Source organism: Osmerus eperlanus, chromosome 3 (assembly GCF_963692335.1).
Source record: "Osmerus eperlanus chromosome 3, fOsmEpe2.1, whole genome shotgun sequence".
Taxonomy (NCBI): Eukaryota; Metazoa; Chordata; class Actinopteri; order Osmeriformes; family Osmeridae; genus Osmerus; species Osmerus eperlanus.
This window is the reverse complement of record NC_085020.1, coordinates 10217505-10234908: the sequence shown is the minus strand read 5'-3', so window position 1 is coordinate 10234908 and position 17404 is coordinate 10217505. Positions and strand designations below refer to the sequence as shown.

The window sequence follows — 17404 nt, the reverse complement described above, 5'->3', positions numbered from 1 at the left end:
GGAGACATTCAGGACCAGCAGACAGAGAGAGAGAGAGAGAGAGAGAGGAGAGGTACAGGGATTCTAACAGGACAAACAATAGACTCTCTATCTCCCTTTCTCTCCATCTCTCTCTCCACTCCGCCCCACAATCTATCCAGATCCCTGTCCCAGAATCTCTCTCTCTCCTTATTTCCCTCTCTCTCTCTGGTCCAGGGCCTACAGTGTGACAGTCCCTCAGGCTGTAGGGTGAGTGACCTGTCCTGTGTCTATGGGACTGTGTTCTCAGTGACATTCCCACACATACCATCAGCCGGAATGATGAAAACATGCAGAATGATGTGTCCATATATGTACATGACCTGCATGGGAAAACATGGAGAAAACACTCCCACAAACCGATTATTGCTGAGGCACACAGAAACACACACAAAGTGGGCACTGCCCATCTTTCGTGCCAGTCTCTGTAACTGATCCTGTTGTCATTGGAATCAATATGATAACAATCAGGAAATCCCTTTTCTCTCTGTCTCTCTCTGTCTCTCTCTGCTCTCTCTCTCTCTCTCTCTCTCTCTCTCTCTCTCTCTCTCTCTCTCTCTCTCTCTCTCTCTCTCTCTCTCTCTCTCTCTCTCTCTCTTATACACACACACATACACACACACACACACAGAAAAACAAGTACTCCAAAACACAAACACACTGACACACACACACACATCCATTAGAAAACACCCTACTTTCTTTTGTGTCAGCGTTCCACAGTGTTGCGTAATCGGGCAGTTGGAGAATGTAGTAAACAAACCTAGCTTCCTGTTTCTATTGAGGACAATGTCAAAACACACATAAGCCAACTTGGCAGCCTGGAAAAAGAGTCTGGGGTCTTTGGACCTTCACATACGTATTTTAGGAAATAGTAGAGAAAGGGGAACATTCCTATGCCTGTCTGAACAGAGAGAGGGATGGGTGAGGGAGAGAGAGAAAAAAAGAGGAATGGGAGAGGGGTCAAAAAAGAAAGGGGGAGTGGGAAAGAGAGAAAGCAAGAGAGAGAGAGAGAGAGAGCATCAGAGAAAATAAAAAGGAAGATGTGTTGTCTTCCAATAAAGAATGAGTTTCTCAAAAGTGTGTCATGACAAGTCAGATTGTTTGCCAGATCCCAGCTCCTCTGATTCCTGGGTAATGAGTCAGGAGGACATCCCAGCTGTGTCTAACCGGGTCCGTGTGTGTGTGTGTACAGCTGTTTTTCAGGTAGTGTTCTCACGCTCCTCTTGCCTCTCTCCCCTGTTTCTCACGCTGGCCACACCCCTCTACCTGGCCAGCCGGGAAGACACGCCCATTTATGCTCCCGATGACACAGAGAGGAACACAACAAATGCTATGACTGTGGAGGTGTGGAGGGGGTGTTGGAGACGGAGATGGACCATGGGAGAGGGAATGAGAGGAGAACACACAGTAACAACACAATGAGCTCATCCTCAGTCCTCTGTGACTCACGTCGGGCAGGTGTGTTTGTACATGTGTGTATTTGTGTGTCCGTGTGCACGTGTGTGTGTTATCGTACAGTAGACTGTGTGTAGTGTGTCTGCACATGTGTTTACTGAAGAAGGTCAGGCCTGTGTGTCTCCTCTACACAGAGACTGTGGCAAGGCGTGTTTCCTCAGGACATTTTTCACCATACCAGTGGAATCAACAACAAGAGCGTTACAACACAGCCAGACCAGATCAGCCGAGCAGGATCAGCATAGAAGGATGAGGGGAACAGCAGAGTAAAGACTACACTGGACAAGATGAGAGGCAGCCATGGAGTGAGGGGACAGAAGGTACATAAACCAAAACCACTCTATACACCCCCAACCACCACCACACACACAGTGATTGATTTGGTTGAGACGGCACACGTCCCCCAGACAGTACCTCCCCCACTCCTCCCCCCTTCGCCCAGCCCCTCCCTCAGGGGGGACACCAGCTGCCTCCTACCCTTCCCGACACAGGATCTTCTGAGTGGCAATATGTGTGTGTGTGTTTCTGGTAATACAGTCAATCAAATGACAAGTCTGATTTCCTTGCCTCCTTCTCCTTACTTCTAACCATACTCACACACATGTACACGCACGCACACACAAACACACACACACACACACACACACTCAGACAGGCAGGCAGACAGTTCAAATGACTGCAGGGCCTACTCACTTTTAAAACCGAATGGAAAATCACAAAAACACACAAGCACACACAAAGTGTCACTACTGATGTATAGTGTCCATGGCGGAAATGTCCTATTTCCTTTGGAGCCTGCTGTGGTCTCTGTCCATACGGCTGATGGCTCCCTGGAGAGAGAGAGAGGCTGTCTCTCTCTACTCATCTCTGTGTGTCCGATTCTGTGAGTGAGCAAGTGTTTGGGTGTGTGTGTGTGTGTGTGTGTGCGCGCGCAAGTGTTTAACATGCGTGTATCAGATGTGTGTGTATTCTTGTGTGATGTGTATTATATCTCTCGATCCATACATCCATATGCCCATCCCCTTATGTTTGTCACTCCTCCGTCCACCATGATTTTCAGAAATCACCCCGTTAAACCTCAACCGTTCATCTGATCACTTATTATGATGCATTAGTGCTTAATTAGCCTTAACGGGTACGGAGGGAGGAAGGAAGGAGGAGTGGGGAGGCAAAGCGAAAGGATTGATGGGTGAGACTGTGCTTATTCTGAGCAGGTGAGGCTTTCTCCTCTCTTCTTCTTCTTCTTCTTACTCACTCTCTCTCGCTCTCTCTCTCTCTGTCTTTCTCTCACACGCACACACACATAGAAACAGTTCCCATCTTAGTCACATACAAACCTGCATATTATACTAAACTCCATCCCCCAACGATCACTCCTCAACCCTCCCCCATTACACACCCTCTTGCAGATCACCAAGCCAGACTGTATAATTTCACCTCCTCAATTACCATTTTAATTAGTGGGGCTGTGAGAAGGCAGCATCTGACAGCATATGGCTGAGCGCAGAGAATCCTAATCCGGCCTGCCGAGTCCTGGGCTGGGCTGCACACGCTTGTCTGATTATGGTTGTTTGAGGAGGAAGGAGGGTAAACAATAACAGAGCTAATGCTAGGCTAATGCTACACTAGTTAGCCTCCCCTCTATGTTGATGTCACAGCAAACAGAGAGACTTGAAGAATTGAATAGGGTGAAGGAAGCACGTACAAATACAAATACAGTATATGGCTATTAAATGCAGTAGATACAGTATGTAAAGGAAGGAGAACGTTCCAGAGAAATGTGAGACAGACAGGAAAAGTAAGGGACTAAGCCAGGTCTTCCTTAAATAATTGTATTCTTTATTGCATGTGTCTATAAAGAATAAATACAATCTAAAGCAATATGAATTACACTACATTTAAATTATCATATCTTAGTAGCATCACAAGAAGCAGGATATGAAGTATTCACAATGGAAGACACAGCAAGAGAAGCCAAGTCCAATATCGTAACCTTGAAATGCTGAATAAAACCCCAATAGCAACATTATCCAAATGCAAAACACTGTTTAAAAACACCAATAGGATCCAATAACAAAAAACAAACAGGAAACTATCGATTGTAAATTGGCCGAAACTTTTGACAAACAGCAAAGAAATCTAAAAACATTTTTTAACAAACATTATTAACATATTATAGATTTGGTAGCTCTCTGTAAACTAATGTTAAGAAATGTAGATATTGCATATTTGCCATTGGTGAATTGTACCTTAGTAGCAAGAATTAACTCCTTTGTGTCAAGTAGTAATTAATGATTTCTCTTAGAATATTTCTTAGAATAACAACATTATAAAATGTCCTCTCAGTGGCATTCATTTCGCAAAAACATTCCATAAAAGGTACAAAAGAATCAAGGCCGAACTCTTCTGTTTGGCAGAACATAACTTAATTAGTGCTTTTGTTGTTCCAGGGAATTCACTCAAAGTTGTATGTACAGTACAAACAGCATAAGTTATCTTCTTATTTAACTTAAAATTCTTTATGCAGAGTGTTTCAGCGGTAATGATCTGTATTTACACATTATTTACAATATTCAGGCAAACCATGACTGCCAGGAAGTCTCAAAGACAAGGCTAGGAGGGTTTCTCTCATGTCTCATTCTGTATCTTGTCCATGTTGTTGTCGTTGTTGTATTTATATCGAATGTTATGGCGATTGTTCTGTTCTTAAGTTGAATACAGACCTGGGTCGAAATACTATTTGAATTCATATCAAATACTAATCTGGACTTGGTTGATCTAGGATAGAACAAAAGGACTGGTCCCAAATATTCCAAACCCCGCCCACTTGATGCTCCAGGCAGACTGGAGCCAACCATGTGACCCAGGTGTGGATGAGCGTCCTACATTCAAACGTGTCTTGTGTTACAATCTAGTAAGTTTGTAAGTGCAAGACCATGCGTTAGTTCTGGTTTGACCCACTACAACCCACTATGTTGCTGACAACTACTGTAGAAGCCAGCCAATCAGCAGGCAAGACGTGTCCTCAGTGCCGAGTTATGTAAGAAAAATATCCATGAATATGGTCTGTGCCAATACTCTAATGTCGTACCAAACTCCCATCAAACATATTGCATTCACTGAGGTCATGTGACAAAGAGCAGCAGCCTGGGTTGAAGTTGGGGCCGCCACCACAAGTGGGCGAATGTGGTGGGCGTGAGGGGGTTCAATCTAGGTCCATCTAGGTCCAAGGTGAAAGAGAGTCAACGTGTTTTTGTTTGTGTGAGTCAGTCACAACACACACACCCAGAGGCCAGGTTGGGACATGCCATGTGCGTGTGTTTGCGTAGGTCTGTGTGTCATGCCCTTAGGAACCACTGGTTCCTCTTCTCCATTTGAGTTTGTGTACCTAACTGTATGATCTTTGTTATGACCCATACAGCCTACTACTTTGAGTTTCTATAGTGTGTGTGAATCTCAGAATATAGTAACTGTTAATACCAGAGGTTAAAGCCAGGCTCAGCAAGATGACAATGGACCCCAAAAAGGTGTCCTTGGCCCCCCAGAGATGGGGTAGGAGAGACAGCATTGTGTTCAGGGCCTGGGGGGTTATTGTACTTGCACGCCATGACATCAAGCCGTAAAAATTGAGGGGAGTTGAGTAGCTGGTTATTAAATCCTCTCTGACGATTTACGTCACTGATTCTATCTTTTAGACCCACTCGTATTGGCAAACATTCTGTCTCCATGGTGATCTGTTCAATCTTTGATTTGCTGCTTGTATATAGGTCCAAAATAAGCGTCTGTCCGACGGGCAAACAGCACAGTAAGGCTTTGGATTGGTGGTTAGAAAAACATTCACCTTTGAAAATAAATCCATATTTCCATCTCTAGTTGTGGAGTCTTACTAAGTACTAATCTGGTTTGTGCTGAGGTAGGGGTTTAAACAACTTATTTACTAGTTAAATATAGTCATAAATTTCCACCTCACACAGACTATAAATATCTGTATATATATATATATTAAATATGTGTATATATATACATATACAGTATAAATAAATACATTCATGTAATGATGTGTTTGAGGATGTGTGTGTGTGTGGGTGTGTTTGTGTGGTCACAAATCTCATCTCTCTGGGTTTGGTTCAAAGGTCAAATAAAGGTTAGGGTGACTGGCTCAAAATGAGCGGAGACACTAATATTAATAATCATTATCATTATAATCATTATTATTATTATACTTTTATAGAAATAACTGTATGTACACAGAATATATAAATACAGAATATATTCCTCTTAAAGTGTTATCTATTTGAAATGTCCATAATCTTCTAATGAGCAGCAGCAAAGATGGCCCCTGAATGTTTGGGGGCCGAGAGGGAGGGGTCAAGTGTCGATGTTGCCATGACGATGGCGGCCCCTGTGACCCCGGGAAGGAGGGGTGGCGGTCAGGGGGTCGTCTGCTGCAGCTGTTGGTGTGGCGACCCCGTCACAAGACTGCAGCCTGATCCCTTGTTTACAGAGAGAGAGAGAGAGAGAGAGAGAGAGAGAGAGAGAGAGAGAGAGAGAGAGAGAGAGAGAGAGAGAGAGAGAGAGAGAGAGAGAGAGGGTGTAAAGGGAGAGCAGAGAGGGGTGGAGGTGGGCCGGGCCTCCAGCCTTTAGTCTGTGAAAGGAGAAACAAAACAGAAGAAGGGAATCTGTTAGTCAAGTAGCTTTCTCTTGTATTCTACAAGCTAAACACAGACACACGTAAAAACGTGCACATACAAACATCTGCCTGAATACTTTCCCTTGAGTAGACTACAAGAGATTGTAGAGTATGCGTGTGTGTGTGTGTTTGATTTATGAGTGTGGAATGATGTTAGGCAGAGGGTAAGGTCAAACAGTGTATCCCGTACTCTGTTACCAAGTAAGGAACAAGTGCTCTACAGCAAGGGGGTAATGTGTGTGTCTTCGTTGGTAGACAGGGTTAGTGGCAGGTGCATTCACAGCAGGGGAAAAACAGACTGGCATTTAGCACTATGTAGTTCACTGAGAGGAGACTCCAATGACGACAAACAGAGAGAGCCATAATAGGACTGAAACACACATAAACTCGCACACACACGCAAGCACATTCACACACAGAGTTTCTGCCCTGACCCTTGTCCCTGTGTACTTGTTTGGGAGGTTTCATTTGCATGCAGGCCTTACATGGTGGCGGAAGTCTTAGTAAGTTCCCTCTCCACCCCCTTCCACACACACACACGCATACATACAGACACTCTATGCTTCCCTCCCCACACTTAAAAAAAGAAGAAAACAAGAGTTGTTTTCACAAAGCTGGATGTGATAGTCACCCTCTTAAACAAACCACCAATTCAGAGCCATCAGCCTTCAGCGCTCACAAACACAGACACGCTACCCCCCCCCCCCCCACACACACACACACACACTCTCTCTCCCCCATACACACAAACAGAAATGCCACCCCTCTTTCTCTCGCCCATAAACACACACATGCGCAGTACTCCTCTCTCTCTCCCACATACACAGGGTAAACATTAGAGCAGCATTAGAGGCTCCCACTGCAGTGTTACTAAAACTATGCCACAGATGCGTATTGTTACCATTAGATTCAAAGTAATACAACTGTTTTGTATTCACATCGAGCTTCATCCATCTTCCTATGTCTGGGAAACACACACCTGAACAACAGGCAAATTAGCTTCTTCATTTCACATGCTAATCACGTTAAGAAGGCAGACCCATTTCTATGGACGCTTGTGTAAACCAGTAAACTGCTGGGGGGACACATCATAACACCGGAGCTCATACTACACCACTTCTCCTCAAAAGGAGCCATGACACCGAATCCATCAGGAGGCACCAATCTCACCATAACAGGACAGGATCATAACAGCGTACCTAACAGAGCACCAGACTTGGATTAATACCACACCTGATGCAACCTCGCCCAAAGAACCTGCTCACAGGCCAGAGGTGTTATGCCCTCAGAAGTGTGTGTGTGTGTGCTGCTGAGAAGATTTCACAACAGTAGCTAGAATTTCACACTCACAATTAGGCTAAAGACAGCTCAGTCTATCATCCTATAGGGGGGGTTCTGGGAGGCCGGGGTGTGTTTGTGCGCATGTGGGAGATATGGGGCGGCAACATATTCAACCTAAAAGAGGTTGAATGATACCTGCTGGGAATCACCCGCACACAAACATACACACACACACTCAGCATTAGTGCCAACTCTCAGCTGACACAGTCTTGCACACTGCTAATCTAACACACAGCAGACAGAGGAGACGATGACGGGGGGGGGGGGGGGGGGGGTAGGAGGGAGAGGCAATGAACCTCTTGGCTGACTGCTGTCCCTTGCACACACACACAGACACACATGCCTACCCCTCCCTAAGACCCATCAGTATTCATTATATATTTGTGTCTCACAGGCTAAATATAACCCTGCTACATTCAAGAAGGGAACACTGTATCAGATTCACAAATAGACACCCACAACACCCGACAGATGAGCTCCAATAGTTGAGGAGTTGAGTAAACATATGCTAGTGTTGCTGGCTGAAGTATCTCACTCTGGTCATACTGCAAGGCCAACGAGGAGTCTACAACGTTCCTGAACATGGTTTCCCTAAACATGGTTTATCTGGCAAGCCTGTCTGTCCAGCTAGCCTGGGAGGGGGCTGGAGGGGGTTCATCTCAGGCTTGTTTTCTCTTTGAAGAGTCAACTTTCTTATAGGCGTTTATGTACAAATCAACAAAGATGAGACTAAAAAACACTCAGTTTTGTTTACATTCCTTACATGCCAACCTCTTTCCTGTCTGTCCCCATGTTTGAGGACGTTCAGCCTGCTAGCAGGACTGGGCTAGTCTAAACTTCACTAGGCTAGGCTGTGTTGGGGCTAGGCTGTGTTGGACTAGGCTGTGATGGACTAGGCTGTGATGGACTAGGCTGTGATGGACTAGGCTGTGTTGGGGCTAGGCTGTGTTGGACTAGGCTGTGTTGGGGCTAGGCTGTGTTGGACTAGGCTGTGTTGGACTAGGCTGTGTTGGGGCTAGGCTGTGTTGGACTAGGCTGTGTTGGGGCTAGGCTGTGTTGGGGCTAGGCTGTGTTGGACTAGGCTGTGTTGGACTAGGCTGTGTTGGGGCTAGGCTGTGTTGGGGCTAGGCTGTGTTGGACTAGGATGTGTTGGACTAGGCTGTGTTGGACTAGGCTGTGTTGGACTAGGCTGTGTTGGGACTAGGCTGTGTTGGACTAGGCTGTGTTGGACTAGGCTGTGTTGGGACTAGGCTGTGTTGGACTAGGCTGTGTTGGGACTAGGCTGTGTTGGACTAGGCTGTGTTGGACTAGGCAATTCTAAACGGTCAGATTAGGCTAAGTGTAGAGATAGGCTTGGCCGTGCCTGAGGTTTGACCTGTAACCCCTCACTACACCTTCTTTTCGCACCTATTTCAAGATGTCCAATCCCCCACCCGCCCCCCCCAACACACACATGCACACACACTCAAGAGAGAAATGGGTTCATTTAAAATCATGTTACATGGTGAGCAATTACATGCAGGCCACCTGTCATTACACAAGGCACATGTTCATATTGGTTTTTAAATTGAATTTTTACCTTGCCCGTACTGATCCACCCAACCCCCAACACACACTAACACACACACCCGCAAGGGACTTAACTTCATCACAAATGGCCGAGATAATCCAACATCACACTAATCTAGCTATTTCTATGAAGGGTATGTGTGTGTGTACTTGTGTGTAATAGAGTGAGAGTGAGTGTAAGGAATACCAGACGGGGTTGGGTCCAAGCACAGAGCGCAGATTTAATTAGAATGGTCGGACAGGCAATAATTGGTACACGGGTAGACAGGGCAATACAGGTGATACAAAACGGAGAATATGAAAACTAGGTCAGGAACAGTACACACAGATTTGAGAGAGAGAGAGAGAGAGAGAGAGAGAGAGAGAGAGAGAGAGAGAGAGAGAGAGAGAGAGAGAGAGAGAGAGAGAGAGAGAGAGAGAGAAATAAAGAGCATTATTACCTACAATATTTAGCAAGGGTAATAAAGTTGCTTTTCCTCTGATATTTTGAGAAGTCAAGAGTCCTACCTGGACTCCCTGTTTGGACAGGTACGTTACTGGCGTGTGTGATTGTGCCACAGTTTACACACCTTAAATCTGCCTCACACCTGTCTGTATATGTGGGCATACGCGTGTGTGAATTCCCTTTAACTCTAAACTAAACAAGCTGCTCAACAATGTGTAATCCTCCTTAACTCTGCTAGATGGTCGGGAACGTTGACAGTCTATTTGTCAGGGAACATCCCGGCCTAGTTCCTCACTATGTAGAGTAACACATGGGGGGGGGGTTACTTTATATAAGGCAGACAGAGACAGAGGTAAGGGGAGCACAGTCTCATAGAGAATAAGATCTGTTCAGTCAGCTTAGGGGTGCAATTCCTCCAAATATTCCTTACCATGTACTTTTATCAACAACAGTTTAGCTGTCTGATTGAGGCCTATTAAAGACCTTTCAACGAGTTGGTCATTCTAGGAATTGAACAGGTTGATTACCTGTTCAGTTATCTCACTCATTAGATGAATCTGTAAGCGATCCAACAGCCCAGCCAATCAGAGACCAGCCAGACATTACATGAATGTAGTTGACAAAACAGGAAGCATTCTAGAGAGAGAAGGGGAGAGAGTGCCGAGAGAGATAGGGAGAGTGTCTCCAAGTGACATTTGATTTGGTTTCTCGCCCCCCCCCTCCCCTCCCCCACCCCTCTCTGCCTCTCTCTCTCTCTGTCTGTGGCAGATGGCTTTCGGTCATTAGGGTATTGTCGCTGCCTCTAAAGGGCCAGATAACCAGTGAGCACTGCTTGGAGGGGCAGGTGCAAGACCCTGGCCCCACCATCTGCTGACACAAACATACACACACTGAGAAAAGGTAGCAAGGGGAAATGGGAGGGGGAATGGAGCTCTATCAGAGCTCCAAAATAAATACAAATTAAACATAGAGAGAGTGAGTCAGTCCATCCCTCCACCCCCCACCCCCTCCCCCTCCTCCTCCTCGTCCAGCCCAAACATGTATCCACTCCAGACACAGAGACGGGGACTTGAGAGGGACAAGTGAAGGGGGAACAGAAAGAGAGCGTCGAGAGGGACGAGAGAGGGGGGAAAGCAAGGCAGAATAGGTATGGGGACGGGAGGGGCGAGAAGGGTTAGGGTTAGAGGTGAGAAGGGGTGACGGACAGAGACATGGGCCGGCGGGTAGACCATCTGTAGCATGCGGCTCTATAACCTTTGAATTGTGAGCGTCAGGTCGGTGGGCTCCAGTGTTAGCCTCCTCACAGCGACGTCCATAGGCCCTCTGGACACACGCACACAAAGCTGGGTCAAAGGTCAGACAACTGAACCGGGGCCATGCTTTGAAAGTTAAGCAGAGACCCCACCCCCCCCACTCCCACCAGACTGACTGTGGTCGTCCCACCATCTTCCATCCCTCCGCTCTTTCCCAACGTGCCTGCGGCAGGAAGCCAAACAACAACAAAAAAACGGACAACAAAAACAGCATTCAGACACAGGCTCCGAGAGAACATGAAGCCACACAAGCAGGGCTGGCACTTCCTCATTCATAAATCGTGCGTGGAAGTCCTATGCAAATACTATTACGCACACTGCTTTCCCAAACAGACACACAAACACACGGCCTTGAAGCAGGATACCAGAGCCATGTCCTTGGTGTAAGTGTGTAAAGAGATCTCAAGGTTTATCTCTGCTGAGTGTGTTTGTCAAAGGAGTAGCCGGCAGAGCGGTGCTCCCTCTCCGACACACACACACACACAGTAAAAGGGTTGACTCAAGCTCAGATAATTTGCATTCCAAATCCACCGGTCACAAATTAATGTGAACATGGGGAATGCGGAGTACGACCCACCCAGTGGTGTTGAGATGAGAATGTAGAAGAACCAGTCACTTTTCTAGTAAACACACACACACACACACACAAACTGTTTAAGCCTCTCTCTGTGTGGTTCTTTTACTGATTAGAGTGTTGGTGAGAGGCAGTCCTGCCAGCATTCCTCATTTAGCCAGAGTATTGGTCTGTTCCGGAAACACAGCTCCATGTTCTTTCTCCCAGGCGGATCTTTTGTTTTTCAGGAATGCCGCAAATAACCTAGATGTCCACGGCCAACTCTTACCGAACAAACACCGCTCCCAATACCCCTTTATCTTCATCTTCTCGCCCTCCACCCCCCTCCTCCTCACTGACTGTGGTCTGTTCTGTCATGTTGAAAAGCAAAATAACATGTCACTCCTCCCACTCCACTCCTCCTCCCTTCCCCTCTCCCTTCTCTTCTCCTCTTCCGTAGCCTACAGCCATGACTTTCTGTTGAACTGAATATATGGAACGGTACAATGGCATATAGAATAGAATATCTTTATTGTCATTATATACGGTATATTTCTACCATACCTGAAGCCTATTCCCGGATGTGCCCTCTAACTCTCACAAATACACCATTCGATATCTTAAACATACTTGGTGAGACACTTTTGAGAAAGAGAGGAGGGAGAGGGAGGTGTTAATGTATGTGCGTGCATACAGGTTACGGTTTTAGTTTATTGTTTTCCTCATCATAGTAAAAGGAATCCTTCCTCCTCTACCCTCACCTCCCCCCACACCCATCAGAGCAAGTTGGCAAAACAAGCTAGCTTTCACCTCTCCCAACAACCTTTGCACCACGCCTGCATTCCTGCCCTGAACCCAGTACCTGACTACAGATAAACAACTTGTTGTTGTGGCCTGGGGAGCTGAATATTGGCTGCATCCTGCCCACTGTCTGTCTGCTTTGCTGAGCCATCAGCCCTCTACAGAAGCCAAACCACCAACAGTAAATCTAGCTCTCTTTCTCCATGCAGGCTTATCATAGGGTTAAACTAATACAGGGCTTGTGATATTTTATTTTGCAACGTCTAACATAAATCTGGGTTTCTACATTTCCACTACTTGTTATACAAGAAGTGGCTGATGCCTACTCGCAGAACCAGGTGAAAGGGGATATTTTCAAGATCAGGATCTCTTATTAATTAAAAGGAATGCAGCGCGTGGAGAAAACACCTTTATCTTCTTCAATCTACGACATTTAAATGGCACGATAGGCTACTTAAATTAATACTTCTCATTTTACAGCCTATCTGCGACAAGTGAGATCCAAATGCGTAAGCGTAAGCCTGTCTACGTAAACAGGCACCCATGTGTACAGTGAACAACGTAGTCGCTTCGTCAGGAATAATAACTGCGTCACATAGGATTCAGAACATCCGTCAATTTACACAACCTATCAAGTTATTCACTTTCCCATGCGTATTTCCCACTGTAGTTGGCAGCCTTGAGTTTACCGAAGAGTTTTAGGCTGCCTGGGAGTGACGCGTCGTAATCCAGTACAAACACCACTACCAGGCTACTGTAAATGTCACTCTTCCAACTTTGCTTTAATGTTTTTCAAGATAGGTGAAAGACAATTACAAGAAGCCACGAATAACCTAATATCAAACTGGGTTCGTTTTGAAAATGTTGGTTAAATCATGTAGCCTATATTATTTTATTATCACTAGAGAGCATATATTGTGGTACCGTATAGCGCAGCGTACACAAACAGCTGTTCTCTACCTCGTCAGCACCATTCAGTTAGTATGCTACAAAGCTCAGTTTCACTGCCAATCGATTCGCTAGTTTACCGTCCACGCACACACAACTAAAATGCTGGGTTAGGTTTGCATGTCACGCTGCGGCAACATGTCAACCTCACAGCCACTGCCCATTCCACAAGATAGCAGGCTATTCTCCGCTAAACCGACTGTTTATCACAGTAGACGGACAAGACACATACCAGCATACTAATTAGTGGGATTTCTTTGTTGAAGATTATTATTAGTATATATAATTGTTCGCAGTGCACCGCATACCTCTGAACACAACTGCATAACTACACAGCAGAGACGCACAGCCTCCATGAATGAAAAGTCTACATGAATGAATGAACTCTTGATAAGCATGCAAACGAGAGATATTTCTATATATAGAGAGAGAGACAGTGGGAGAGATAGTGAGAGAAAGAGAGAGAAAGGGGGGGTTGTGGAGTTTGGGGGGGGGGGGTCTACTGAGAAAAGACGTTGCCCTGACTCACCTTTCACTGCTGTGGCAGTCTCCTTGAAGCCGAGGCTGGCATAAGGGCTGGTGTTGAACCCGTTAATGCCCCCTTTACACCCACAGGCTGTCTTGTACCTCAGCAGTCCCTCACAGCCTGATAGGCTACAGCCCGCCAAGCTTCCCTCCATCAAGTTCAAGGCTATGTAGTTAAGTCCGTTCTGGAAGCCTGCCGACGTCTCCCTGCACATGGGGCTGCCTCCACTACCGCCCTCCTCGTCCGAACCCTCGGAGTTCCGTACGGGCCGGAACATGTTCTCCACAGATGCGGAGCTGTGGCGCTTGGACTCGTGGGCGAAGGATGGACAGACAGGTGTGACGGTAGTGGTGGAAGAAAAGGTCTCTGAGCTGTGCCGCCTGCGGCCTTGGGGGTCGGCTTTTATCACCTTGGCCCCTCGGTCTGGGTCCAGCGAGGGGGGAATGGAGAGAGACGAGCCCCCCAGGAGTAAGGCTTCCTCTGGGACAGGGGGGACGGCCCCCACAGTCTCGCTACCCAGGCTCAGTCTCTGGACACAGGCGGTGGGGCTGGTGGGGAGGGGGGGGGCGTCTTTGGCGAGTAGAGGGGCAGAAGGGGGTGGAATGGGGCTGAAGGTCATCTCGGTGTAGTCATCTTTCACTGGGGCCGACAGACAAACCTCCACCCTCCTCTCTTCCTTCGCCTCTCCGTCTCTTCTTCCGCTCTCCTCCTCCTCTTCTCCCGCCTCCTCTGTTCCGGGCAGACCCTGGCGGCGGGGCGGGGAGGTGGAACCCCCGAGTCCGACTCCGCTGACGGCGGCACCGGGGAGAGGCGGGGACTTTCCCAGCGGGGGGACGGGGCTGCCCGTCGTCACGGCAACGGGCGCACACTTCAACCGCTCGGCGCAGCTGCCGCCGAAGTCGATGTTGACGTACTCCCCGGGGCTCCTGGGCTCCGAGGGGAGGGGGTGCTCGCTCATACAGGGCAGGGTACGGAGAGACTCCAGCGCCAGACGAGTGGGCCGGTTGACCCTCCCCCTGAGGACCAGCCCCCCCTGTGCCCAGCCCCCGGCTCGGAGCGGGGAGGGAGCCAAGGAGGAAGGCGAGGGAGGCGCAGGGGAGCCGGCTCCGGCCTTCCCGGGCGAGAGGGGGCAGTAGTTGGACTCCTCCTGGATGCTCTGCCCCTGCAAACTCATCAGCACGTACTGGTCGGTGTCGGTCTCCCCGCAGCGCTGCACTTGGAAGGGTCGGGGCAGGGGGCTCACCCCGTAGGGGTGCTTGTGGGCGAGGGGAGCCGTGTCACTCAGGAGGTAGTCTGGGGGGGTGACGGAGACCAGGTGGTCTACAGGAGACATGTTATGGTAGTCTCCATTGGTTAGCTTCCCGTCAGAGTTCTCCACAGACATCTTTGCCCCACACCACATCCTCATGTAGCCACTGTCCTCCAAGGACTGGCTGCCAGGGGATTCAGTCCTGGGCCCTGGCCCAGCAGGAGAGGGGTGAGAGCGGGGGTTGAGGATCTGCTTGGGGGCCGACACACACATGGGGCTCATAGGCATGTAGGTGGGGTCTCTGGCCCCCAGGGTTTGGGGTGCTACGCCAGGCGTCATGGGCATGTACCCGCTGTCTCCAAGGTGACCGTTGGAGCCGATCTGGACGTCGCCGTAGTCCTCTCGATAGGTCACTTTTGGAGAGGCGGTGTGAGACCTGTGACCTGATTGGCTGCCATTGGTGTAAGTGGCCCTCATAAGCGTGTATTCATCCAGGGATGCAGAAGAGATCTGGGGCGCCATTCTCTGTTGGCGTGGGGTAGTCAGAGAGTATGTGCGCTTCCGGTAGGCCTTGTCCAGCTCCGACAGCCGGCGGTAACCACCATGGCTCCGTTCCATCACCATGTAACCGTGGAGACCAGTGGGGTCACGGGAGGGGGGCGTGTCGGCGCTCATGGACTCGGGGGTGTTGCTGCGCAGCGTGAGCCGGAGATCCCGGATGTCTGACGGACTGGAGCCATACTCCTCGCACGAGAGGAACCCTGCATCGCTGGGGGAGGGGGAGGCACAACAGCTGCTGGGCCGGGGGGTGCTGCTGTCCCTGCTGTCCCCACAGGAGGAAAGGCTGGCTGGTCTGGAGGTGGCCGGGCCTGGGGGGGACGAGTTGGACAGTGGCATGGACATGGACTTACTGTGCTGCAGGGTGGAGGAATCGAACGTCCGGCTGGGACGGGCTGTGATGGTGTTGGACCGCCCAAGCAGCGTTCGGTGTACCCCGGGGCTCAAAGGGCTCCCATTAACAGACATTGGCCGCGTCATGGTGCCGTCTCCCTCACTGGCCGTGCGGATCCGACAAGAGGAGAATTTACTCACGGGGGAAGTCGCAGCCGTACTGTCCGTGCGCGAGCGGCGAATGAGTCCCGTCTGACTCGGGGGGAGATTGTTGAGGTGCCGGCGGGTAGGCACGGAGATAGGGTTGGTGCTTGAAGATTGGCTCTTGCTGCGCGGCCGGAATTCCGAGAGCTCTTTCATGGCTTTCATAGCCTCGAGGATGGTCTCGTGAATGTTTTGAGCCACTACGGAGTCATCAGCCTGCATCCAGAGCTCTCCGGGGCCCGTTGCTGCCGATCTGCCGACCTCGATGAAAAAGAAGCTGTCAGAGTGGCCGCACCTCCGTATGTTCATCAGCTGCAGGCTGACTGACGCCACCTCGGAGTTGAGTTTGACGAAGCTAATAGTCCGGCTGGATAAACACAGCCTGTACACCCCGGTGAGATTCCTGCTCTGTCCAAGCCCTTTGGACTTGAGGTTTACCTGCCAGACCTCCTTGTAAGCGGCAGTAACCGGCGTAATCATCCCGTAGTTTGCCTCATCAAACCCCACCAACGAGGAGGCAGAATTAGAAGCGGAGCCGTCGTACACTTTTCCCTCGCTCATTAAATCCGTTAAGACTCGATACCAGTTTTCCTGTTCTTGGTCGTTTTCCGCCGCCACTGCAAAATATTCGTCCTTGGTGTAAAGGGCGATGAGGTGTTTGTGTTTTGCGTCCGCTCTCTTGTTTATATTGAGGCAAGAGTCCAAAGGAATAACCCTCTTTGGCGCCGACTTGCTTTTCCATTTCTTCTCGCTCTCATAGTACTCCAGCCGGGCAGAAAATCCCTCGCTCGGCTCTCTCAGTACGAAGTATCGCTTATGTCCATGTTTCTGCTTCTTGAGGTATCCAGATTTTTTTATATTGTTGTTAGTATTTGCGTTATTGGATAGCAATTGTCCTCCAGTGTTTGGCGGACTTGCCATTCTTCAAATACAACTCTCAATTGTCGTTACTTGTTATGTCCTCACTTCTCAGACGTTCCAAGTTAAACTTCAATTTAGTCCGTGTCTGTCTATGGCTCCGTATCACTCCCGGAGTCGGTTGAGCGTTCGACTTCTAAAGCAGTTGAACTGTAAATAACACGCATCGCTAAGTGACCGAGAGTCAGAAGAGAAACAACATGTGACGTTCCACACATACAGCTTTGGTTACAAAAAAAGACGGGGGTGGAGAGAAAATACACACGCTGGTCTGGACACTGGGCGGTGCTCATTCGACTCATTGGTGGGAAGGACTGAATGATAGTGAAACGACCCTGTTAGAAGAAAAAGCCATCCTGCACTCACTCTGCCCTCTTCCGTCTCGCCCGGTATACTGTTCGGCATGTTTCCTATTGGTTATTACGCCGGTATTCAGCTGACTAACTTAATTTTTTGTCCCATTTATTAAAATGTGCAATG

At 48.5% G+C, this 17404-nt stretch overlaps 1 protein-coding gene across 1 annotated transcript; it reads right to left on the bottom strand.

Moving 5' to 3' along the window:
* Positions 1-4107: 4107 nt before the first annotated feature.
* Positions 4108-17167, bottom strand: irs2b (insulin receptor substrate 2b). The gene is made up of 2 exons (XM_062457147.1): positions 13666-17167; positions 4108-6121 (listed from the first exon to the last, which is right to left on the bottom strand). The coding sequence occupies exons 1-2, from the start codon at positions 16925-16927 to the stop codon at positions 6117-6119; spliced, it is 3267 nt and encodes a 1088-aa protein (XP_062313131.1). The 5' UTR covers positions 16928-17167; the 3' UTR covers positions 4108-6116.
* Positions 17168-17404: the final 237 nt, after the last annotated feature.

Excerpts from the sequence above, each read along its gene's own strand:
- irs2b (XM_062457147.1), bottom strand. The coding sequence starts at position 16,927 with ATGGCAAGTCCGCCAAACACTGGAGGACAATTGCTATCCAATAACGCA.